General features: G+C 38.7%; 1 protein-coding gene across 1 annotated transcript in view; it reads left to right on the plus strand.

The window, feature by feature from the left end:
* Positions 1-27190, plus strand: part of LOC101600783 (disintegrin and metalloproteinase domain-containing protein 32) — a 117432-nt gene that overhangs the window by 81577 nt on the left and 8665 nt on the right. The window contains exons 17-20 of the mRNA XM_045130575.1: positions 1523-1606; positions 19169-19265; positions 21592-21748; positions 25026-25058. Coding sequence (XP_044986510.1) covers positions 1523-1606; positions 19169-19265; positions 21592-21748; positions 25026-25058 — 371 coding nt within the window. The remainder of the gene's footprint in view (positions 1-1522; positions 1607-19168; positions 19266-21591; positions 21749-25025; positions 25059-27190) is intronic.

Below are 27190 nucleotides of genomic sequence, written 5' to 3' on the forward strand. Positions count from 1 at the left end.
GTTTAATTGACATCTAGTTAATAGAAGAGAAGTGGGGTTGTTTTATACCCTTCAGAAGCTTAACATAAGCTTAACAAAACTTGGAGTTGGAGAGATAGCTTAGTAATTAATGGCACTCACTGGCTGGCAAAACCTGATGGTATGGATTTGATTCTCTATTACCCATGTGTAATGACAGATGCACAAAGTGGCACATGCATCTGGAGTTCATTTATAGTGGCAGGGGCCCTGGCATGTTCATTTATTTATTTATCTTTTCATCTGTCTCCTTCTCAAATAAATAAACATTAAAAAATAAGAGCAGCCAAACTTCAAGTATTTGATGGCTAGAGTCGGGAGAAGCGAACACTTGGAAATATATTGTGATTAAGTACTCCATAGTGTGGAAACGTGATGGGATAAAGCAGTTGTTATATGATATTTTGCACATTAGCCAACCAGTCTGTAATACTTTAACTATATTTAAGTTGAGGATAATTGCTACTCATTTACTCCATGGGGCTATTGTGAATAATAAATGAGATTTTAAAAGGGGCCAGGACTAGGAAAGCATGACAACCTAAGCTCAGCTATTCAGAATCTATGTTAGGCCATATGTGGTAGTGTGAGTGTATTTAATCCCAGTACTATGGCAATATGAGAGACAGAGACATGAGAATTCCCAAAGTTTTCAGGCCCAACTAGCTTGTTGTATGCAGTAGTAAACCACAAGGGACCATACTTCAAAATAGGTTGAAAGTGAGAAACAACACTGACCTCTTTCTGTGTGCCATGACCACCACATCCAGCATTTATGTAGGTGCTAGGAATCCAAATTCAGTCTCTCATACTTCTGTTCAGAGTGCTTTACCAACTGAGCAATCCCTCAGTCTCACAGGAAAATTTTAGTGTGCCTACAGAGTCCCCATATTCTTATTGCTAACTATCCGTACTCTCAACCACTCATATCACAAAAGCATAATTGTCACAGGTGATATTCCTATGCCCCCATGTCATCATCACCTGGAGTTTATAGTGTACAGTAGGAGAACTGTGGAGTGTAAATACTTGGTGACAGATCAACACATTTCCACATATCACATTGGTCAAGGATGAATTATCAAAGAAACTTCCAAGTATTTCTTTATATTTTTATTTATTTGAAAGTGACAGACAGAGAGATAAAGAGGAAGATAGAGAGAGAATGGGCGTGCCAGGGCCCCTAGGCACTGAAAACAAACTCCACACACGTGCACCCCCTTCTGCATCTGGCTAACATGGGTTCTGGGGAATTGAGCCTTGAACCGGGGTCCTTAGGCTTCACAGGCAAGCGTTTAACCGCTAAGCCATCTCTCCAGCCCAACTTCTAAGTATTTTAAAAGAAGTGAAAACACAATTTATTGGAATCTGGTAAATGCCACAAAAGTGACAGAGTAGAATGTACAGTATTGCATAGTTATGGTTTTGTGCTATGTAACTGATAATTATTGTGTTATGATGACATCTCTGAATTAGAAACTTCTCTATACATGCTTTTCTTTAGATTTGTGTGAATAGCGTATGTATCGAAACATCAACTATTAGACTTAAGGCAAGGAAATGTAATGAAAAGTGCTCTGGAAATGGTGTAAGTACATACTTCCTTAGATTTGTGAGACATCTTCCAGGAAGGTGAATCTGGGTACCACCTTCCCATGGGCTAGGGTCTCTGCTTCCTGACCATGGAAACAATGTGACCACCTTGTGTCTCATGTTGCAGTCACCTACCCATCATGTTTTTCCTGCTGTGATGGACTGTGAGAAAAAAAAAAAAGCCCTTCTTAAGTTGTTTCTTGTCAGGTATTTGTCACAACAACTAGATAGAAACTAATAGAGAACTTTTAACCCTATTTTGATAAGAATGTAAATTAGCATAGTAGTTTATTGAAGAACAGCAGGGATGATTCTCAGAAAACTAAAAATTAATATATTATTCTGTACATATACCCAATAGAAGTGAAATCAGTATATGAGATACCTGTAACACTTTGTTTACTGAAGCACCAATCAAAATGATATGGAACCAACCTAGTTGTCCACAAATAGATGAATGGATAAAGAAAATAAAGTATATGCACATAAGGGGGACTTATTCAGACATAAAAATGAGACCATGTCATCAAAACAAAATGGATGGAATTGGAGGATATTATGTTAAATGAACTAAGACAAGATTAGAGTGGCATGCCTTTCATGTGAGGATCCTAACAAAAGTTGATCTGAATATAGAATGGTGATTAATAGAGCCTGGGTATGGGGAACGTTGGAAAATGCATACCAAAACACAATTATGTACAAAGAATACATTTTACTGTTCTGTCTCCCAGTGGGGTGACTCATCATATATTTTATGAAGAATTAAATTAGAGGAGTTTAATGCCTGCTAAGGGTTCCACAACTTTCCCAAACAGTGCTATCAGCTAGGGCCCAAGTTGTAAAACACATTTGCCTATAAAGGCCATTTTATATCCAAGCCACAGCAATGATATATTTATATAACTTCAGAAGTCATGCCCTCCTGGAGCTAGTTCTAGCTTTCTGTAGCTCATCACAGGACGAATGACAGTGTATGCATTATGCATTTTTGAAAGTGTATTCTAAATTTACAGGTAAACATTTATTATTCAAATGTATATCTCAGTTTAGAGCTTTTGAAAATTAATTTTTGTCATGTTTATACATGTATACCATATATTTAGATCATATTCATCAGTTAATCTCTCTTATCCCCTTTCCACTCCTATTAGATCCCTTATTTCTTCTAACTAGCCCATCTCCTATTTTTATGTCTGTTTTGATGATCCACTGAGTTTAATTATGGTTGTTTCCATGCACATGGGTCATTTTCAGGAGCATGGAAAACATATTAGTGGCTATACTGCTGAAGGAAATAACTCCCTCCCTCACCTCTGCCACAAGCATTGACTGCCAATAGCCACCAGGAAGGTGTGGGGCTTCATGAGCCCCATCCATAATGAAATGTTGATGGGCGCAGTTTGGCACAGGTCTTGTTGAGGTAACCATAGATCCTGTGGGTTCATGATTACAGTGGCCATATCATATCTAGAAGATAGGATTTCACACCTTCCTCACCATCCTCTGTTTCTTACATTCTTTCTGCTCTCCTCTTCTAGAGTCTTTCCTGGACCATGGAAGAGGTGATATGGGTGTCTTGTTAGGGTCTGAGCATTCAGTAACCTCTAATTCCCAATGCTGAACAGTTATGATTTCAATTTTCCTGTATTTTTTGAGGCTTACTTTGTGTCCTTATTTGTGATCTATTTTAGAAAAAGATTAATGGGCTTCCTAGAAGAAAGTGTATTCTGTAGTATTGTGATGAATTGTTCTGTAGATGTTATTAAGCCCACTTGATCAACAATATCATTTAACACCAATGTTTTTCTTTTTGGTCTAGATGACTTATTTATTGGTGAGAATGAGGTATTGAAGCTACCTATTACTACTGTGTTGGGTTTAATCTGGACTTTATATCTAGTATTATCTCTTTTATGAAATTGAGTACACTTGTGTTTGATGCATGTAACATATTCTTTTTAAAATTTTATTTATTTATTTGAGACAGTGAAAGGGGTGGGGGGAGAGAGAGAGACAATGGGCATGCCAGGGCCTCCAGCCACTGCAAACGAACTCCAGACATGTGTGCCCCCTTGTGCATCTGGCTAACGTGGGTCCTGGGGAATCGAGCTTTGAACTGGGGTTCTTAGGCTTCACAGGCAAGCGCTTAACCGCTAAGCCATCTCTCCAGCCCTGTAACATATTCATGATGCATTGTCTTTTAATCAGAATGAGGTGACCATCTTTATCTCTTCTGAACAGTTTGTTTATGATATCTATTTTGTCAGATATTAGAATAGCACTACTTGTTTCCTGGATCTTCTTGTTTGGAATACCTTTGCCAATTCTTTCATTCTAAGGTGATACGGAAAACGGAGGCTCACAGAACTGATATCTGACACTGAGTGGAGAATTTGGGAGAATCTCTTCCAAAGCCTGGATCCTGATTCTTGGTGGTTTATACTTGTACTAGTCTCATTATTGTTAAGTCTCAGAGCCCAGAGCTCCGGCCCAGTGCCAGAGACCTTAAATATTGATGAGGCAAGTTTTACAGAAAGAGGTAAATGGTTAGTTAGCAGACAGATGCCTGCAGCTGTGCTATGGAAGTAAAAAGAAATGAAACACAAGATGATTTACAGTATGGGATAGGAGCTGCAATACAGATCATGGCCTTGAAACAATTAAAAAAAAACTATAGTATTGGGCATAACCAGCATAAAAGGCTATATAGTAAAGGATATGACCAATACAAAAGACTATACAGTGCAGATACAGCTTTGGGCAGGGGTTTCTAAATCTCCTTGCTCCAATTTCCATCTCAATTGCCTCTTTGATATGTTTTATGCATATCTTTAGGAGACATCACTCATTTTTGTTTCACTGATATTAACCCTTTGGTAGACCTGGAGAAGCATCTGAAACTTCATGGCTTCTAGGTGGGAGGAGATAAGTTAGATAATTAGGACCTGGAATACTTATGATTTATTTATATCATTTGTTAAGAATACATCTTTAGGGATGGAGAGATGGCTTAATGATTAAGACACCTACCTGTGAAGCCTGAGGACCCAGGTTCAATTCCATGTAAACCAGATGCACAGAGTGGCATGTATGTCTTTAGTTCCTTGCAGTGGATAGAGGCCCTGGCACTCCTCCTCTCTCTCTTTCAAACAAACAAACAAACAAACAAACAAACAAACAAACAAACAAACAAACCCTATCTTTATCTTCTGGAAGGATGAGTTTCCAAGTTAGGCTTTCTTCTGATTGATTAGGGCCCAGGGAATAGTCACAAAGGGAAACTCTGTGGTACCCCAGCTGGGGTCCTTTTTCCTCATTGGTAAAGCATAGGGAATTTTTTTCTTCTAAGTATGAGACTTTATTAAAAGACAGGGGAAATGACTCCTTTTCTGTTACTTTCTTTTGACTGTCACATCATGAATAATTTGTTCTATTGACAGAGGGTGTGCTATTAGAGCTATATCCTGTACAACCATCTTGGTGTTGAGACATTCCCAGTCATCTAATTCCACAGGCTTACACCATGTATAGACAAGTGGGCCTCCAGGTTTGTAACTGGAATAGAGCTGCAGATTCCTTAAGCTTCAGTGATGCATAGATTGACCATTTTCCACTGTGGTCAAAGCAGGTTGGTGGTTATAGAGGATGATTCAAAAGGAGTTCCATTTTATCTGCAGAGCCTTGACAAGTCCTTGGGTGACTTTAGCTACAAAGGCAGGTCCACTATCTGACTTGATTAGTGCAAGGCATTCTATATCTAGGCAGTATTCCAGCCAGCAAGACTTTTGTCACTTCTTTGGCTTTTTCAGTTGTGGTGGGGAATGCCTCTACCCAGCCTGAATATTAATAATACACAAAGTCCAATAGGTGGGAGTATCCCCAGATGGCTGGCAATACAGTAAAGTCTATTTCTAAATCTTTGAATGAGTTTTGTTCAATCCTTTGTATTCCTGGTGGTTGGGAGGGCATTCTTTTGATCATAGGTTTGATATCTCTGGGACACACTACCATATAGTGTGAGAAGCCTGGCTACATAGTAGTAGTGAGTAACTAAAGTCTCTACTGTCGTCTTTCCTAGGTGGGTGTCCCCACAAAGCTGATTAGCCAAGGGTTAAGCCAAATGGTCTGGGACAAGGCAACATTTGTCAGGGAGGAGCCATCATTTTTCCAGAGTTGTTTTACCTTTTCTGTCCATCATAGGCAATTATAGCATGTGGAACTTTGACATTTACCCTTTGACATATACTCAGTTTATTACCTTTTTTCTTTTAGGAGAACTGTACCTCCTAGTGTTCTTAAGCAGGGGGGTGATCCAGCCACTACTGAGTCCAACTGTTTAGACAGATAGGTGGTTGTCAGGGCCCAAAGCTTTGGATCAGGACTCTTAGTGTCATTTCTTTCTTTTATTATGAGGAAACATTGAATTCCTAAGTTATATCAGGGAGTCCTAAAGCAGGGGCCTCTAATAAGGCCTTCTTTAGAGTTAAAAATATTTCCTGTTGCTGTGGTCTCCACTCAAATGGTAACTTTTCTCCCCACTTTGAGACTTTATTAGAGAGTTTTGAATATTAGTGAATAATTAGGTATTCAGATGCAATAGAAGCTAGCTGCCCCTAAGAACTCCCTAATTTGGCTGATGTTTCTTGGGCCAGGCAGGGTCCAGATTGTCCTTTTCTGCTCAGGTCCTAGGACGCCATGCCCTCTTGAGATCCTAGACACTTACCCTCCTTTTCACAAATAGTAAGGTTTGGGAGTGACCAAGACCATGGAGACCACTCTGAGGCAAAGATGGAAGCTTTTATTCTGGAAAAGCACAAACTGCCATGACTGACTCTCAAGAGCAGAGCACAGTCAACTTTGAGATTACAGATAGTGGGCTATGTAGAGCTCTTCAGTCCGGGAAGGTGAGGAAGAGAAAAGAATTCCTTTGTTCTTTCTTTTTTCTTTCTTTCTTTCTTTTTACTTTTTTATTTTTAATTTTTCCTTTCCACAATTTTTATTAACATTTTCCATGATTATAAAAAATATCCCATGGTAATACTCTCCCTCGCCCCCCACTTTCGCCTTTGAAATTCCATTCTCCATCATATTACCTCCCCATTTCAATCATTGTACTTACATATATACAATACCAACCTTCCTTTCTCTTCCCCTTATATCTCCTTTTTAACTTACTGGCCTCTTCTACTAAGTATTTTCCTTCTCACACAGAAGCCCAGTCATCTGTAGCTAGGATCCACATATGAGGGAGAACATGTGGCGCTTGGCTTTCTGGACCTGGGTTACCTCACTTAGTATAATCCTTTCCAGAGCCATCCATTTTTCTGCAAATTTCATAACTTCAGTTTTCTTTACTGCTGAGTAGAACTTCATTGTATAAATGTGCCACATCTTCATTATCCACTCATCAGTTGAGGGACATCTAGGCTGGTTCCATTTCCCCGCTATTATAAATTGAGCAGCAATAAACATGGTTGAGCACATATTTCTCAGGAAATGAGATAAGTCCTTAGGATATATGCCTGGGTCATATGGTAGATCAGTCTTTAGCTGTTTTAGGAACTTCCATACTGATTTCCACAATGGCTGAAGCATATTACATTCCCACCAGCAGTGCAGAAGGATTCCTCTTTTTCCACATCCCCGCCAACAAGTATGATCATTTGTTTTCATGATGGTGGCCAATCTGACAGGAGTGAGATGGAATCAATGTAGTTTTAATCTGCATTTCCCTGATGACTAGTGACGTAGAACATTTTTTTAGATGCTTATATGCCATTCATATGTCTTCCTTTGAGAACTCTCTATTTAGCTCCATAGCCCATTTTTTGATTGGCTTGTTTTGTTTCCTTATTATTTAACTTTTTGAGTTCTTTGAATATCCTAGATATTAATCCTCTATCAGATATATAGCTGGTGAAGATTTTTTCCCATTCTGTAGGTTTCCTCTTTGCTGTTTTCACTGTGTCCTTTGCAGTGCAAAATCTTTGTAATTTCATGAGGTCCCAGTGATTAATCTGTGGTTTTATTGCCTGAGCAATTGGGGTTGTATTCAGAACGTCTTGCCAAGACCAATATGTTGAAGGTTTTTCTCTACTTTTAACTCTAGCAGCTTCAGAGTTTCAGGTCTGATGTTAAGGTCTTTAATCCATTTGGACTTAATTCTTGTGCATGGAGAGAGAGAAGAATCTATTTTCATCCTTCTACAGATATATATCCAGTTTTCCCAACACCATTTGCTGAAGAGACTGTCTTTTCTCCAATGAGCATTTTTGGCATTTTTATCTAATACCAGGTGGCTATAGCTATCTGGACTTACATCTGGGTCCTCTATTCTGTTCCACTGATCTACATGTCTGTTTTTGTGCCAGTACCATGCTGTTTTTGTTACTATGGCTCTGTAGTATAGGTTAAAATCAGGTATGGTGATACACCAGCCTTATTTTTGTTTCTCAGTATTATTTTAGATATTCGAGGTTTTTTGTGATTCCAAATGAACTTTTGGATTGCTTCTTTTTCTATTTCCACGAAGAATGGCTTTGGAATTTTGATAGGGATTGCATAAAATGTGTAGATTGCTTTTGGTAATATTGCCATTTTCACAATACTGATTCTTCCAATCCAGGAACAAGGCATGTTTCTCCACTTTCTAGTGCCTTTGCAATTTCTCGCTTGAGTGTTTTAAAGTTCTCATTGTAGAGATCCTTTACTTCCTTGGTTAGGTTTATTCCAAGATACTTTACTTTATTTTATGTTATTTTTGATGCAGTTGTGAATGGGAGTGATTCTGTGATTTCATCCTCTGTGTGTTTCTTGTTAGCATATATGAAGGCTACTGATTTCTGTGTATTTATTTTGTATCCTGCTACATGGCTGTAGGTTTTTATCAGCACTAACAGTTTGCTAGTAGAGTCTTTAGGGTCCTATACATATAGAATCACGTCATCTGCAAATAATGATAACTTGATCATTTCCTTTCCAATTTATATGTGTCTCTTCCCTTATTGCTATGGCTAAGCCTTCCAAAACTATATTAAATAAAAGTGGGGACAATGGACACCCTTGTCTTGTTCCTGATTTTAGTGGAAAAGCTTCCAGGTTTTCCCCATTTAGTAATATGTTGGCTGTAGGTTTGTCACAAATAGCTTTTATTATATTGAGATATGTTCCTTCTATTCCCAGTCTCTGTAGAACTTTTATCATGAAGGGATGTTGGATTTTGTCAAATGCTTTCTCTGCGTCCAATGAGATGATCAAGTGATTTTTGTCCTTCAACCCATTTATATAATGTATTACATTTATAGATTTGCATATATTGAACCATCCCTGCATCTCTGGGATAAAGCCTACTTGGTCAGGGTGAATGATCTTTTTGATATATTCTTGTATTCTGTTTGCCAATATTTTGTTGAGAATTTTTGCATCTATGTTCATGAGGGAGATTGGTCTGTAATTTTCTTTTTTTGTTCTATCTTTGCCTGGTTTTGGTATCAGGGTGATGCTGACCTCATAGGAGGAGTTTGTTAGAATTCCTTCTTTTTATATATCCTGGAAAAGCTTAAGAAGCAATGGTGTTAGCTCTTCCTTAAAGGTTTGATAAAATTCAGCAGTGAATCCATCTGGGCCTGGGCTTTTTTTAGTTGGGAGATTATTGATAACTGTTCGTATCTCCATGTTTGTTATAGGTCTATTTAAGTGATTAATCTCATTTTGATTTAATTTAGTTAGGTCATATAAATCAAGGAAAGCATCCATTTCTTTCAGATTTTCATACTTTGTGGAGTATATGCTTTTATAGTATGTCCCTAAGACTTTTTGAATTTCTCTGTAATCTGTTGTGATGTTACCTTGTTCATCTCTGATTTTATTAATTTGTGTCTCTTCTCTCTTGCTTTTGGTCAGATTTGCTAAGGGTTTATCAATCTTGTTTATCCAAAGAACCAACTTTTTGTTTCACTAATTCTTTGGATTTTTTTTTGTTTGTTTGTTTCTATTTCATTAATTTCTGCCCTAATGTTTATTATTTCTTCCTGCCTACTGATTTGTGGTTTGCCTTGTTCTTCTTTTTCCAAGGCTTTAAGGTGAAGCATTAGGTCGTTAATTGTGACCTTTCTAATTTCTTTATATAGGCACTTAAGGCTATAAATTTACCTCATAGAACTGCCTTCATTTGTCCTAGAGATTTTGATATGTTGTATTCTCATTATCATTTGACTCTACAAATTTTTTGATTTCCTTCTTGATTTTTTCATTGACCCATTCATCTTTAGTACTGTATTGTTTAGTTTCCATGATTTTGTGTATGCTCTATAGCCTTTCTTGCTACTGATTTGTAGTTTAATTCCATTGTGGTGAGATAGAATGCAAGGAATTATTTCAATTTTCCTGAATTTGTTAAGATTTGCTTTGTGTCCTAATGTATGGTCTATTTTAGAGAATGTTCCATGTGCTTCTGAAAAGAATGTATATTCTGCAGCCTTTGGATGAAATGTCCTGTATATATCTATTAGGTCCATTCCTTCTATGACCTCATTTAGTCCAGATGCCTCTCTGTTCATTTTTTTCCCGGGATGACCTATCAATTGATGAGGGTGGTGTGTTAAAGTCACCCACTACCACTGTGTTTAGTGTTATCTGTGACCTTAGTTTTAATAGTGTTTGTTTGATGAATTTGGGAGCCCCCATGTTAGGTGCATATATGTTTAGGATTGTAATGCCCTCCTGTTGGAGCGTGCCGTTAATCAATATAAAGTGACCTTCTTTATCTTTCTTGACTGACGTTGGACTAAAGTCTACCTTGTCCAATGTTAGGATAGCAACACCTGCTTTTTTCTAGGCCCATTTTCTTGAAATACCGTCTTGCAACCTTTCACCCTAAGATAATATCTATCCTTTGTAGAAAGGTGAGTTTCTTGGAGACAACAAATTGTAGGATCCTGCTTTTTAACCCAGTCTGCAAACCTATGTATTTTGGTTGGGGCATTGAGGCCATTGATATTAAGAGATATTATTGAAATGTGTGTATTTATGTTTGCCATTTTTTTTTTTTTTGTGGTTCCGGTTCTACCTGTGCTCTCTTGTGTTAACTAGTACTTGAGTATTGCTTGTTTTTTCTAGGTTCCTTACATGTGTGCTTTTCCTTTTCTTCAGCATGCAGGATTCTATCAAGTATTTTCTGTAGAGCTGGTTTTGTCTTCAAATACTCCTTTAACCTGCTTTTGTCATGGAATGTCCTTATTTCTCCATCTATTTGAATGGATAGCTTTGCAGGATAAAGTAACCTTCGTTGACAGTTGTTATCTTTCAGAACTTGGAATATATCACTCCGAGCCCTTCTGGCTTTAAAAGTTTTTGTTGAATAATGTGCTGTAATCCTGATGGGCTTGCTTTTGTAGGTAACTTGATTTTTGTCTTCAGCTGCTTTCAATATTTTTTCTTTGGTGTGTGTGTTTGGAAGTTTGATTGTAATATGACGAGGAGAGGTTCTTTCCAGGTTTTGTCTGGCTGGGGTTCTGAAGGCTTCCTGTATCTGCATTGGCATCTCTTTCCCAATTTGGGGGAAATTTTCTTCTATGATTTTGTTGAAGACGCCTACTGTGCCTTTGGAATGGAATTCTTCTCCTTTATTATGCCCTGAATTCTTATATTTGATCTTTTCATAGTGTCCTGAATATCTTGAAATTCCCACTCATACTTTTCTATAAGTTTGTCTTTCTCTTTGTTTGACTGTATTAGATCTGCCATCTGGTCTTCTAGCTTAGATATCTGTCCTCTCCTTCATCGATTCTACTGGTGAGATTTTCTACAGAGTTTTTTTATTTCATTAACTGTGTTCTTCATTGCTAGTAATTCTGACTGGTTTTTCTTTATTATTTCTATTTCCTTATTTATGTCTTGTATTGCCTTCTTTATTTCATGAAATTGGTGTCCTGCATCTTCTTTGATTCCTTTGATTTCCTCTTTAAGTTCCTCTTTGACTCCTTTGATTTGTTCTCTGACTTCTTTGAACATATTTATAATCAGTCTTTTGAAATCTTTCTCAGGCATTTCCTCTAACTTGTTCTCACTGGAGGTCATTTCTGATGCATTAATACTTTTAGGTGGATTTTTATCGTCCTGCTTTTTAGTGTTTCTTGTGTTATAATGTATATATTTTTGCATCTTGGATTAAGTTAATGCTTGGATTTAATAGCTAGCTGGGTATTCTTAGCTGTATCAATTGATTTGATGTTATATATTTTCAGGGTAGGAGCTTAAGGTGTTAGGTGTGGCTCTTAAGACTCTCAGAGTATCTACAAAGGTACTTCTAGGGGTTGAGTTTCCCTGCTATGGGAGTATTCAAGTAGGCTGAGTGGAATAAAATAAAAAATAAAATAGATTCTAAAAGTTAAGTAAACACTGTACCCATTCAATGAAAAACAGCCCCAAGTATGTATGCCAGAGTAGTTATTATAACAACCAGATCCTCTATCAACATAAAGGTTAGGATTTCTGGTCTGTTGAGGGATCCAAGTCAGCTTGTGACCAAGTGAGACCCTTCCCTGGTACAATCCCAGTTACCTTGGATGATTTTTGTCTCAGTCAAGTTGCTGCCTGGTCGTCGGGCTGCTGTTCTGATTTCTGGAGCTGGGCACTGGCTTTTCCTGTGGGGCAAACCGAGCCTGACATTGTGGCCCTGCAGATCAGCACCCCCGCTGCTTGAACTGCTGCTGCTAAAGCTGCCTCTGCTGGGTCTGTCAGCAGCTGCTGCAGCTGGGCCCACTGCTGCTGGCCTCTGTTGTTGCTGCTGCGGTAGCTGCCACTTCTGGAGCCAGTGCTGCCTCTGAAGCTGCTGCTGCTGGGTCTGCCGCTGCTGCTGCTCCTGGGTCTGCTGCTGCTGGGTCTGCAGCTGCTGCTTCTACTGTGCTGCTGTTCGGGCCGCTATTACCAGTGCTGGAGCTGCTGATGTTGTTGCCGAACTCTGTTCCTTCTTGGCTCCTACTGTCAGCCCAGATTGGCATGGCTGGTCACGGGACCGCTGCTCTGTTCTCTGGAGCTGGGCCCAGGTGTTTGGGGAGGGGAGGGAGCCGTAGCTGCTCTGGTTCTCTCGCTGCTCCACGTGTTCTTCTACCTTGTGGTCTGCTCCTCCGTGGCTCACTGCCGCTCTCCCTTCACGTTTCCTGAGTTGCAGAGAGCGCAGGTATTAGTGGAAGCTCCCGCACATGCTTTTACTGCAGCTGGAGCCGAGTCTGGCTGCTTTCTTGTGCACTGCTGCTGCCACGGTTGGCAGAGCTGCCAGGGCCGCTTTTGCCAGCCAGTGCGGGCTCTGGATGCTCTGGATCTCTTCTACTTCTCAGCTGCTGCTTCAATTCCCTATACACCTCACTTTTTAGTAAAAGTGTGTATTTTGCTGAGTTTTTTGGTCTTTTTTTCCCCCCAGGCTGCTTTGGTATGGTACCTATGCCGCCATCTTGAAGTCCCCCCATAAAAAAAACATTTTAACTGTATAAGCAAATCACATTTGGTCCCATTCCCTTCTGTTACATCATATTTTTTTTTATCTGACTGAGGACTTTCTTCAGTGGGATTATGAAATCAGACAGTCTTGGGAAGGGAGGGGATATCTCAAAATTTTTCTTACCATAAGACTCTTTAACATAATTATTCAAGTATTTTTATGTCATTAGGAAGCTTTTTGAAATAACTTTTATAAAAGAGTAGACCAGGGACTGGGGAAATGGATTAGTGTTTAAGGTGTTTGCTTGCAAAGCCTAAGGACCCCCCAGGATCCACGTAAACCAAATGCACAAGGGGGCTCATGTATCTGGAGTTCATTTACATTGGCTAGAGGCCCTGGCGTGCCCATTCTCTCTTTTTCTCTATCTGCCTCTTCCTCTCTCTCTCAAATAAATAAGTAAATAAAACATTAAAAAAAAAGAGTGGGCCACACTTGATTTGTAATGTTTACCCAGAATACACATATAGATTTTATCTGACAATCTCAGTGCCTACTTCTGAATCTAAGCATAAATCTTTAGGCTGTTTTCTGTTAGTTCCATAGTGCCATAGACAGATAAACTTTAAAAATTATCACAAATTTCTTTCTTTCTTTGTTTCTTTGTATCTTTCTTTCCTTCCTTCCTTCCTTCCTTCCTTCCTTCCTTCCTTCCTTCCTTCCTTCCTTCCTTCCTTCTTTCTTTCTTTCTTTCTTTCTTTCTTTCTTTCTTTCTTTCTTTTATTTTTGTATTTTAGAGAGAGAGACAGACAGACAGAGACAGAGAATTGGTACACCAAGGCCTCAGCCACTGCAATTGAACTCCAGATGCTTGTGCCACCTAGTGGGAAAGTATGACCTTGTGCTTGCCTCACCCTTGTGCATCTGGCTATGGTGGGATCTAGAGAGTAGAACATGAATCCTTAGGCTTTGTAGGCCTTTGGTGCTAAGCCATCTCTCCAGCCTACAAATTTCCTATAAGTATCCCCATCTGTCTACAGCAACTTTGAACTCACTCATCATCATCCTGAGGCCAGGACCCCTGAGAATTTCCATGCCTGCATCACCCCTGACCCTCTGCATGGCAGAGAAATCAAGGAAGAAGAGCCATCAGGGATTCTCCTGGGGGCATCATAAACTCCAGATAGGTCTGTGTTTTCGTCCCCCTTTCCAACAGTAAGACTTGTGTTGCAGGCTCTCCTTCTGACTCCCAGGGCTGCCTGGCCATTGTGCAGCCCAAGCCCTGCAGGAGAAGCACCAAATAACACATTGCAGGTGCCTGCTCATGTGTACTTCCCTGCTTTCGTTCTTGTCCTGGAGAGTTGCCTCAGCCAGCCAAGTTCGCCATTCCCCAGGTTTCTAGCATCTGTGTGGGATTAGCCCCAGAGCTCAACTATTTCTGATTGACCTCTTGCCCCTGGAAAACACTGAAGGACAGCATAAACCTTGGGGAGATCTGTGCTGTGGCTGGATTGTTTCCCAAAGTTCCCTTTCTCAGTTTGTACCGAGCAAGGGAGACAAAAATATCCGTGAAATACATACAACATTTCTCTCAGAGTCAAAAGCCATGGAAGAACTCCTGGCATTAGCATAGAGCCAGAAGCAAGTTTAGTAAGAGAATCCCTTCAGATGTGGCTCAAGCATCTCATCTACATTGAGCTCAGAGGCTTTGATATAAACCCAAAGCCAGACTTTCATCTTGGTTTATGTCCTTTCATCATCCAGTCTTTTTTCCCAGTGTCAGGCTGTAGAATACTGAAACTCCTCGGTATTCCAAACAGCACTGTCTCCTCAAACCCCCTTTCTCTGGTTTTGGGTCTATCCATTTCCAGGCCCAGACAGCTATGCCCTCACTTTCCCTCTTTACTGGAGAGTGTATTTAGAGGCAGGTGTGTGCAAGTGAGGGGGAGGCTCTAACCTTGAAGCTTCTGGTTTGGTGTCAGCTGAGCTACGGAGTTTTAATTTCCACTAAATTCCCAGAGAATTTTTGAATTTCAGGCTTCTATGTCTGCTCCTTGACCTTGCTGTTCTACATTTTTTTAAGAGCAGGAGAATCTTGCACTTTCTTTGTCTATAATATTGGTTACATTCAGTGTTTCCTCTGAGGGCCATTTAACTTTAAAAGCTAACCATCCTAATTTTCAGAGGGTCTGGTATGATCTTGATAGCATTATCTCCTGAATATCCCTTCTTAACCTTATTGATCATACAATCTAAAACAGTGAGTTTGCTGACAAACCGACCATTATGTTTCATCCTGTGTTGGTGTCACAGACAGAGACAAAGACCTCCTGATCAGGAACTGCACTCCCCTACCCCATCCCTCCCTTTGCAGGGAATTAGGCACCTTTTAGCATTTTAACATTGCTGGGACTGAAGAAGGTTGGAATAAGTCTCAAGAGGATTGTCACTGAACAGCAATCAAACTCTGTAGCTTTTCAGCTGTAGAGCCACAAACAATCTTACACTACAGTCACACTCTTTACAACAGATTTCAGATAGGTACCTCTTACTGAGGCCCTAACTGAGCAGTCACAATGGTTACAAAGAGATTATCAGTCTCTATTTCACAAACTTTGTGGGTGTAACTAACAGAGCAACCTATGGTGTCTTGTCCACTCCCTTCATTAGGGCCTCCAGGTGGAGCATGGTCTGATAGCACAGGCCACAGCCCATGGAGTTTGGATTCAAAGAAAAGAGGCTGAGTGGCACCTACCCAGAGTCCTCAGGCCACTCCTGGCTATAGCCCAGCTCTACAGTGATGGTGGCACAAGGAGCCAGCCGGATCTATATGCACAGGACACATGGGAGCTTTCCGGCCAATGCACCAAGCTGATATGGGAAACTGAACAACCAGTACCAGAGACTAAATAGAGAATCAGTTTATTTGCATGCCAGTGTGGGTCCAGGGGAATCTCTTCCAAAGACTGGACCCTTATTATTGGTGGTTTAGAACTTATATACCTTATCTTGGGCTAATCTCATTATTGTTAAGTGTTAGAGTCCAGAGCCCTGCCCTAGTGCCAGAGACCTTGAATATGAGCTAGGCAAGTTTTACAGAAACAGAGAAATGGTTAGTTAGCAGACAGATGCCTGTCGCTATGCTATGGAGATAAAAAGGAAACACAAGATGATTTACAGTACAGAATAGAAGCTGCAAACAAACAACAACAAAAAAAAAACCTACAGTGTTGGACATGATCAGCACTAAAGGCTATATAGTACAGGATATGACCATCCCAAAAGTCTACAAAGTACAGGACATAACTTAGGTGCAGGGGTTTCTAAATCTCCTTATCCCAATTTCCATCTCTAAGTAGTGTCTGTCTTTGATAGTGAAGTTTGTTTCTTGGAGGCAACAAGAAGAGAAATTTTATTTTCTGATCTAGTCTACTAGTCTGTCTTTTGATTGGGAATTGAGACCATTAATATTTAGTTATTACTGAGACATGAGTAATCATTCCTCTCACTGCTGATGTTGTTTGGTTTGGTCTTAAGTGCTCATTTTCTTATTAACTTTCCCAATACAATTTATTTATTTTTCCCTATCAATTCTTTGGTTTATTTTTCTTCTCTTCAGTCTGAAGCATTTTTTTTTCCCAGTGTCCTCTGTAGGACCTGCTTTTTTAAAAAATTATTTATTTATTTATTTGAAAGTGGCAGAGAAAGGTAGATAGATAAAGAGAGAGAGAGAGAGAGAGAGGAAGAGAATGGGTGCGCAAGGGCCTCCAGCCACTGCAAACGAACTCCAGATGCGTACGCCCCCTTGTGCATCTGGCTAACGTGGGACCTGGAGAACCAAGCCTCGAACCAGGGTCCTTAGGCTGCACAGGCAAACACTTAACCGCTAAGCCATCTCTCCAGCCCTAGGACCTGCTTTTTATCATAGAAAAAAGCTTTATCCAGGTATTGTAATCTGTGTTGGCAACTGTAGTCTTTCAGAACTTGAGATATGTTACTCCAAACTATTTGGATTTATATAATTTCTTATTTAAAAAATCACCTATTATTCTCATGTGATCTAGTCCTTCTTAAAGTTTTTATTTTTTATTTTATTTTATTTTATTTTTTGAGGTAGAATATTGCTCTAACCTAGGCTGATCTGCCTGGAAGTCATTGTATAGTCTCAGGGTAGTCTCAAACTCATAGCAATCCTCCTATCTCTGCCTCCTGAGTGCTGGCATTAAAAGTGTGCACCACCACACCTAGGTTGAAGTTTTTAATATGTTTTATTAGTATTGTTGCACAAAACCTTTTCCCTGGGGAGACATGAACACACATCTGTTTATCCTGGATAAGGCACAGACAAGACCAAGCATGATTGCACCAAAATCCAGTACTGAACTTATTAATTTGTTGGGTTTATTTAGCAAAACAGGTGTGACTCAAAGTCAACTGCATCATCACAATGTCCTACTTTATTCTGACTGTTGACCTCATGGATGATGCCACAGAGCTCACTGCACAACTTGCAGGCAGTTCCATTGATTAGTCTCTCCCTCAAAAGTTACTTACTGCTTCCACAACCTTTTGATCTTGTGTTAGGAGCTACCTTACAACTTGTGAGATCCTCAGCCTTTTTTTTTTTTTTTTAAATTTTTACTTCTTGAGCCTTAATGAGTTTCAAAACTTCTTGGGTCTATATGAGCTTACGTCTAAAAAATATTCCTCCAGTTGGAACTATTTCAGTTTGGAGGAAATCTATGTATATATTTAGTGTTCTGGCTGTAATATGATATGTGGGGAACTTTTTCTCTGGTGCTGTCTATTTGATATGCTGTATGACTCTTGCACCTGAATATATATCACATGTCCTACATTTGGGAAATTTCTCACTTTTACTAGAGTTGGGGAATTTCCTTCCATATATTTTATTGAAGATATTCCTATGCTTATGATTCTCATCCTTCTATACCCACAAATCTTTTTTTTTCTTTTCATGGTATCCTAAATATCTTGCATATTGTATTTATAGGTTTTAAATAGCGTCTAAGTCCTAGCTTATTTTCAGGTACTGATACTCTGTTGTTTACATGATAATTCTGTTGCAGGGTCTTTCTACTGATATTTTATTATATGTGTTCTTTTAATATTGAATATCATTTCTTGTTAATTTTTCTTCACCATTTCTATCTAGTAAAGTTTTCTTTCCTGGTTTTTCAAGGTAGGGTCTTTCTCTAGCTCAGCCTGACCTGGAATTCACTATATAGTCTAAGGGTGGCCTCAAACTCACGACAATCTTCCTACCTCTGCCTCCCTAGTGCTGGGATTAAAGGCATGCGCCACCATGCCTGGCTAGTATATTCTGTTTTTGTATCCTGAATTGACTTCATTATTTCATTGAGATGTTTATGTTCTCTTAGAATTCATTCAGTAGTTTACTTTTGCCCTCTATGAACTTTCTGAAATTATATTTGTAATCATTATTTTAAATCATTTGTCTGGAATTTTGACTAATTTGTTCTCACCAGGACAATTTCTATGGATTTGGTAATTTTTGGAGGAAACATGTCTTGGCTTTTCATGGTACTTGTATTTCTGTATTGGGACTTGTGTGTCTGGGTTTAGTACATTGGTACACCTTGGTTGACTGAATGATTCAATCAGTGCTTGGTGTTCCCTCAGCCGTCAGCTTAGTTAATCTTGGCTTGGCTAGGTGCTGCTTGAGGTTCATATGTGGAGACACTTGGTGCTAAATCATTAATGAGGTAGCTGAAGTGTTTCCAGCTTATCTGGGGAGGGGGTGGCCTCTGACTTCACAAGGGAATCTGTGTGTTGTACAAGGTGGGTGGCCTCTGATCTGTATTGTCTAGATCTATGCTGCTTGGGGAGTCTAGGGCACAAGCCAGATTTTATAGGCCCTCTGTCTCCAGGATCTATGATCCACACAATACACCTGTAGCTCTTTTTCTATTTTATTGTTTGTGTTTAGTCTATGAAAACAAACATTCATTTTATACAATTATGTCTTTGAATCACATAAATAAAATTACGCTAGAATAAGATACAAAAGTAAATAAGATGATCTACTTCAAAGTTTCTTAATTTTAAAAATAATTAAATTTTTCAAAATTATTCTAGGTATGCACATCAGTGGGCACATGCAGATGTTTTGGTGACTATCTACCTCCAAATTGTCGATCTCGTTCAAAGGCTTCTGAGTTGCCTGTGAAAAATGGCAAGTACACCTTAGATAGCCACTTAAGAAAATTCTAAAATTATTTATTTCATTCAAATAAAGCAATATTTTTGTCACTATAAAGAGGCTAATAGTATTTGTAATTAAGAGACAATAATACTTTTTTAATTACTTATTTTAATTTATTCATTTGAAAGAGAAAGGGGAGAGAGAAAAAGAGAAAGATAAAGAGAAAGAATGGGCATGCCAGGTCCTCCAGCCACTGCAAACGAACTCCAGATGCATGAGCCCTCTTGTGCATCTGGCTTGTGTGGGTCCTGGAAAGTCAAACCAGGATCCTCTGGCTTTGCAGGCAAATGCCTTAACCACTAAGCCATCTCTCCAGCCCAATACTTTTCTTTAAAAGATGGAAATTATATGTCTTGTCTTTTGCATGTGTGAGTGTGTAGTGTGCATGCATACTTGTCTGCATGTGGGCACATAGGTGCTCATGTCACATTGTGATGTGTGTGGGAAGAACAGAAGTCAACAGTAACTATGTGTGTGGGAGAACTATCTTCTTCATTTGTTCTCTACCTGATTTAAAAAATATTTTATTTGAGAAAGAGAGAGCAAAAGAGGGAGAGAGAGACAGAGAGAGATAGAGACAGAAAGAGAGAGAGAGAGAGAGAGAGAGAGAGAGAGAGGGAGAGAATAGGTGTGTCAGGGCCTCCTGCAATTGCAAACAAACTCCAGATGCATGTGCCACCCTGTGCATCTGGCTTTACATAGGTACTGGGGAATCAAAACCAGGTCTTTACACTTTGCAGGCAAATACCTTAACCAGTGAACAATCTTTCCAGCTCTACATCATTTTTTTTTGAGACAGGGTCTCTCATATAACCCAGTAATCATGAATTTGACTAAACTAAGGTAGCTAGCAACCTCTGGGTATTCCCTATCTTCAGCTTCCCAATATTATGATTATAGGTGCACAGTTGATTTTTACTTGGGTGTTGGGGATTCAAACTCAGGTATTCATGCTTCTATGGCAAGTGCTTTACCAACTACATCACCTCTCTGCTCCATATATACCTTATTTGTCCTGTGCTTTGCTTCTGTCAGAATATCATTACTGAAGGTACACATATTCAAAACCTTTATTGATGTCAAAATGTCAAATCCCTTGTCCTTTGGAATGTTTTTAATCTGTTATTCTACCTTTATGATTGATCTTGATTGATAGATCTTGAAATTTCAGCTCTAGGCAGACAGCATTTACTCAATGTGTGGTACTGTAACTATGTTTTCATTATAGAAGAAATTAAGTGGAAGATAAAAATTAGTCCCACAGAGCTTATAGCTTAAGTGAAAGCAATATAGGAATTATTGTTTTAGAGATCACAAGAGACATCAATATTATTTTCTTTAGTTTCTGTCATGTATGCATCTACTGAGTTTTAAAATGTTTATTGAATTCTTAATATATGACGAGTGCTGGTATTAGCACAAAGGTATAAACTAAAGAAAGCCTGTAACTTAAGTCTATGTACCCATTGCTATCAAGGCAGAATTCAGATTAAGAAATTAGATTAGTTTCATAGTTTTTATCCTAATGTGTTTTGAGTATTATTGTAGTACCACTTACAGTAGTGTATGTATTTATAGCCAATGTGTATAATATGTATAAGCAAAATTATAAATAATACAGTATATAAAATTATATGTATTTATTAGTGCCCTTTTTTATTTTTATTTATTTATTTATTTGAGAGCAACAGACACAGAGAGAAAGACAGATAGAGGGAGAGAGAGAGAATGGGTGAGCCAGGGCTTCCAGCCTCTGCAAACGAACTCTAGACGCGTGCGCCCCCTTGTGCATCTGGCTAACGTGGGACCTGGGGAACCGAGCCTTGAACCGGGGTCCTTAGGCTTCACAGGCAAGCGCTTAACCACTAAGCCATCTCTCCAGCCCATTAGTGCCCTTTTAAGTAGTGTCATATTAGTTTTATATATTTAAAACCTATATATTTTATATAATTTATAAATGTAATATATATGTATAGATATCTATATATATATATATGATATGTAAAAATGGTTTCAAGTTGAAAAGCTAAAAATCACCTGATAAAATCATTGAATTGTTAGCACATAATTTGCAATAAGATTTTATTGTAATTATTGTGCTATAAAGAATAATCTAGAACTTTCTGTAATTTGACTTCCATGTTTGTATAAAGGAAGATTTTTGATCTATTTTTGAATACTTCTGATCTTTATTTTTTTTTGTAATTAAGAAAAATTAAAACTATTTTGCTAAATTTGTTTCAACTTGAAAGTAAATTGAACAGTTAAAATTTTCAATGTACTTTTTTATTTTCAGATTTGATTGTGGAAAGTCCTTCTGGTAGAGATGAAAAGAAGTGGCTTCTCAGTCTGTACATTGCTCTATCTATTCTCATCATGGCCACTCTAGTAGCTGCGGCATGGATTGGCTTAAATAAGTGGCTTACCATAGAAGAGGAATCTCAGAGTAGCAAGTAAATTGAATAAATTAAGCTTTAGTAACATTTGAATCTTACTATTCTCAGTCAATATCATGAAAAGCAACCATGCTTTGTGTTTATTCCACTTCAGAATTACATTTAATTGTATGAGTTATTTTTGGAAAAATTCCCACTTGTGAAGTATTTTACAAATATTTGAGTATTATTTAAACAAGTTACCAGTCATTTTTTTCCCTGAAGGGAAAATGAACTCAAATATATTCATATCTATTATTGTTTTCTTTCTGTTTTTAGACTTTGTTTTTAGGTTTTTGACAAAGGGTCTCATCTTGTAACCAAGAATGACTTGGAAACCACTGTGTAACCATGGGTGGTCTCAAACTCCCACAAATGTACACCTCTCAGCTGAGAGGTTTACCAAAATATGATCTGTGGCATTTACAGGAATGCTAAAAAAAATGTTTATTAAGGGGTTAGAGAGATGGCTTAGTAGTTAAGCCACCTGCCTGTGAAGGCTAAGGACTCAGGTTCTACTCCCCAGTACCTATGTAAGCCAAATGCACAATGTGGCACATGTATCTAGTGTTCTTGTGCAGTGGCTTGATGTCCTAAGGTGCCATTCTCTCTCTGTCTCACTAATAAATAAATAAATAAACAAAACATTTAAAAATGTTTATTAAAAAGCATATCTGGATCCCACCAGAGATGAAATATTTATTTCAATTTATTTTGCTGATGATTACTAGAAGTAATTAAAAATACCTTCTGGATAAAGGACTTACTTATTATTTATCCTTATGTATGTAGTTTTGAGATAGGTTCTCATGTAGCCCAGGCTAGTGCTTAAACTTATTATACATGCATATTATGGTTGTTTGAATCAGATGTCTTCCATAAACTCTTGTGTTCTAAATGCTTGGTCACCAGCTGATAAAATTTGGGAGGTAGAGCCTTGCTGGAGAAGGCTTAAAGGTGTTATAACTAGAGTTCTTTATGATCATCTCCTACTGCTGTTTTCTACATGCTGAGGCAGAGATGATGTCCAGCCCTTGTTCCTGTCAAGATTTTTCTTATCATCATGAAGCTACCTCTGAAGACAGTAAGCCAAAATAAAAACCTTACTCTCATTAGCTGATTTTGGTTCAGTACTTTATCCCAGCAATGACAGGGTAACTACAATAGAAAATTGGTACAAACAAGTGGGGCATTGCTGTAATGAAGCTGATAATGTGGATGTTGGTCTTTTGGAACTTATCTGTGGAAGAAATATGGAAGGATTTAGTACTTTGAAATAGAGAAGCCTTCAGTGCTGTAGGTAGAGCTGGATAGTCTAGTCTTGTGAAAGTTTGAAAGGCCTAAATACAGAGAGAAATGTGTATTGTGAAGACTTAGCTTATGAAGATTCAGAGAGGAGGGAAGGAATTTTGTTGTAACTGGGCTACTGGAAGAAAGGGTGGCTGAATTCTGTGCATGTCCTGAGAATTTGAGTAGGGTTGATATTGAAAGAAATAGACTGGTATAATAGGAAAGATATGACACAGAAATAAATGAAAGTTGCAGACAGGAGACAGAACCACACTTAAGCTGATATTGCTTGAGAGGTCACCACCATTGAGACTGGACCAGCTGTTCTGCATTGGGACAGCTGGAAGAAGGCTGACTCTTCTGAGAGTGAGGAGCCTGAATGCTGAAGAAGTCATTCCAGCTGTTCACATTCTGCTCTATTCCTGCCTGGATTAACAACTTTGGTAGCCCCCTGGTACTCTGGGAGTAAAAGAAATTCAGGAAAGAGAGGGTCATTGGATTTTCTATGTGGTTTGTTTCTTGGAAATATCCAATAGGCAACATTAGGCAGGGTTGTTGGACTCCATGTGGAGGCAACATGGAGCCCTGGAAATGAACCATGAGTTGCAGTGGAGACCCCAGAACTGTTTTTGGAGATACCAAGACTATGGTATGGATGCCAAGGAGAACTCCAGGCATGAATGGAGTTTTCCTTCAGCTATTAGCAGCCCAGCTGGAAAAGCAGAATTTGAAACCCAGAGACTTTGTCCCTGGTTAAAAATGTTGGATTTGGAGCTACAGGATATGCTGTTTGCCCAGTCTGTTGTACATTTTGCATTGGCACAATCTTTCCTGGATGTTCTCAATGCCATTTTTTTGTAGTATGAATGTTTACTCTGTACCATTATGTGCTTTTGGTTTTATAGGCTTACAGTTGAGAGACCTTGGACTATGGGGATATTTGAACAGTGCTGGCATTTGTAAAACATACAGGAACTTTAAAGGTTGGACTGAATGCATTGCATTTTACATTATGGATGGTCATGAGCTTATAGGGCCCAGGTGCAGAATGTGATGGTTGAAATCATATGTACCCCATAATCTCATATGTTTTTAAAGCTTTGTCCCTAGCTGGTGACAATTTGGGAGGTACAGGCTTGATGGAGGAGGCATGTTGTTGGGGGCAGGTTTAGGGGTGTCATAACTGGTTTTTGAGTCACTTTCCTACTGCTGTTTTTCACCTACTGTGGTCAAACCCTTGTCCATCCTCTGCTCATGCCATTCTTTCTCCTGCCATTATGAAGCTTCTCTTGAGATGATAAGTCAAAAACAAAACAAAACAAAACAAAAAAACCACAACTTGCCATCAGCTGCTTTTGGCCAGGTTCTCTGTCCCAACAAGAAGAAGGCGAGGACAACATATACTTTGGCTGTGCTCACATACCTCCATTTTCTTTTTTTTCTTTTCTTTTCTCTTTTTTTTGGTTTTTCGAGGTAGGGTCTCATTCTGGTCCAGGCTGACCTGGAATTAACTCTGTAGTCTCAGGGTGGCCTTGAAATCATGGCGATCCTCCTACCTCTGCCTCCCAAGTGCTGGGATTAAAGGCTTGCGCCACCACGCCCGGCCATTTTCTTTTCTTATTACCTATGTCTGCTTTCTGGTTCCCATTCTCTGCTCTAATCGGTTCTCTTTACCTTTTGTATCTGAGTATGAAACAAAGCAAGAGATATTTTTCTTTCTTACTCTTATTATACTGAACACGATGCTCTCAAATTTCCTCTATTTTCCTGTGAATAACATGATTTTATACATTTTTAACTTGTTAATATGTTATATACATTATGTATATATCCCATTAAAAATGTTATTTTTCATCTCTATTAAGTGCCCTTTGGAAATTATTTTACTTATTGCTAACTGGTTTTGTAAAAGAGACAATACTGATAAATGTAGTCTGGTTTTTTTATTCACAAAGCTGGTAATCTTCTTAATAGTAATTAAAACACTATTTTCTGTTTGTTTTAGATCAAAATCAGAAGGCAACACTCACACCAGCGGGTAAGTAAATTAGAAGTTGTTGTGAAGATATATGTGAAACTTAAGAATCAATTGTAATTCATAATTGACTTCTAAATTTTTTATTCATAAATTATTATATTTATTGATGGAAGTAGAACCAAGGAAAGGCACCCATGTAGCTAGAGATTTCACATGGAGGGTCTGGGGGGAAAGGAGTGGAAAGAAAAGAGAAAAGAAAGTTTAAGGAACTCCTGCCATGTGGGGAGCTGGAGAGGATAAATAACCCATATGGAGAGTAAGGGCTGGGGGCTCTCTAGGCTGGGCCTGGGCTAAGGCTTAGGCTGAGCCCCTCCCAGGCCCAGCCATGCGGAAAACTCACCCATAGCTGGAAGTTCCCAAGTGATCTGACTTCTAAATTTTTAAAACTAACTGGTAAATAAATGGCATTAAAACAGAGTAATAATAGATATGTATACTTTGCAAAGTAGTAGTCCAGTTTCTCTATGTGATGATTTTCATTTGAATTCTAAGAAATTTTAAGTGTTGAAAATTCTGGTGTCTTCTGGTATTCTACATGCACACTTGCATATCAGTGACCCCAGATGCATGGGAATCTAGTGGGAGCAGCTTTTGGTCTCTATGTTCTTAAGGACATGTGAACTGTTATGGCTCCCAGAGTTAGAAAAGAGGGTCAGCTCTAGCTTCATCCACTTCTGATGGTCCACTTATCCTGGAGCCTCGCCCAGGCTGACCTGAATTCACTGTGGAGTCTCAGGGTGGCCTCAAACTCATGGCAATCCTCCTGCCTCTGCCTCCCAAGTGCTTTGATTAAAGGTGTGCACCACCATGCCCGGCTCAGTTTCCACTTTCAATCCTTGTCTACTCCTTAGAAGTCATTTGACATGTTCCTTTTTGCCTTAAATTTTTAGTTGGTTCTTCACTTTTTTAAAAAAGTTTGTCTGTTGTTGTATAGGAGGGGTACTGCTCTGCCATCCTAGCCTTCCCGAGTCTCTAGGAGTTGTTATAGGTTTTAAGTCACATCCTACAGTGATTTATTTGCCAGTGAGTGAAATATAATATGGAAACTTGAGGGTAAGAATCAAACATTCAAAGTTAAACAGATAGTTTTTGTAGTAGAAAATAAAAAAGGGAAAAAAAATCTTTGTTTTCTTGCCCTATACCCTGCTTGGGGTTTGAATTGTCTTCTTTTTTTTTATGAAATATAGTTTTTGAGAGTAAAAGAGGGAGGGGAGGGAGAGGGAGAGAGAGAGAGGGAGGGAGAGAGGGAGAGAGACACAGAGAGAGAATGGGCACACCAGGGCTTCTAGCCACTGTAAACAAACTCCAGATGCATGCGCCCCCTTGTGCATCTGGCTTACGTGGGTCCTGGAGAATTGAACCAGGATCCTTTGGCTTTGTAGGCATATACCTTAAATGCTAAGCCATCTCTTCTGCCCCTGAATTGTATTATTTATTGATATGATATTTAGGTGAGACTTTTACTTTTTAGCATACCTTAATTTAGACATGTTAGGAAATGATTTCATTACTAGTATGTATTGGTACATTGAAGGTTAATGCAGAGTTAATGTGGGTTATAAAATATTCTTAATATTCACTCATTGTAAAGGTTTTACTTTATTTATTTGCTGTTATTTTTTAGTTAGCATTTAGGGTTTTACATATCATTCATTCTGGCATGTTAAAGTACAGTTTGTTTTCTTACTTGATTCTCCTTACCTTCTCTTTTCCCCATTCATATTCTGCCTGCTGTTTATACATCATATTCCTCCTTTAACCCTTCCTCAGTCCACCTCCTTAGTCATTCCTCTAAACCCACTCTTCATTATCATTATAACTTTACATGTTTTACCCATGTTCCTCTCTTTATATACATACTTATGTAGGGATTAAAAACTAGGATCTCCATATCAGAAAGAATATGAGATTACGATCTTTCTGGGTTTGGGTCACTTTGCTTAATATAATTATCCTGAGTCATTAACTGCCCTCTAAATTTCATAATTTAATTGTTCCATACTGCTGTGTAAACTGCCATTATGTTTATAAATTGCATTTTTATTATCTTTTCATCTGTCAGTTAGCATCTAGGTTGATTCCATTTCTTACCTATTGTAAATAGAGCAGCTATAAACATGAATGTGCAAGTA

This window comes from Jaculus jaculus, chromosome 12 (assembly GCF_020740685.1).
Source record: "Jaculus jaculus isolate mJacJac1 chromosome 12, mJacJac1.mat.Y.cur, whole genome shotgun sequence".
Lineage (NCBI taxonomy): Eukaryota > Metazoa > Chordata > Mammalia > Rodentia > Dipodidae > Jaculus > Jaculus jaculus.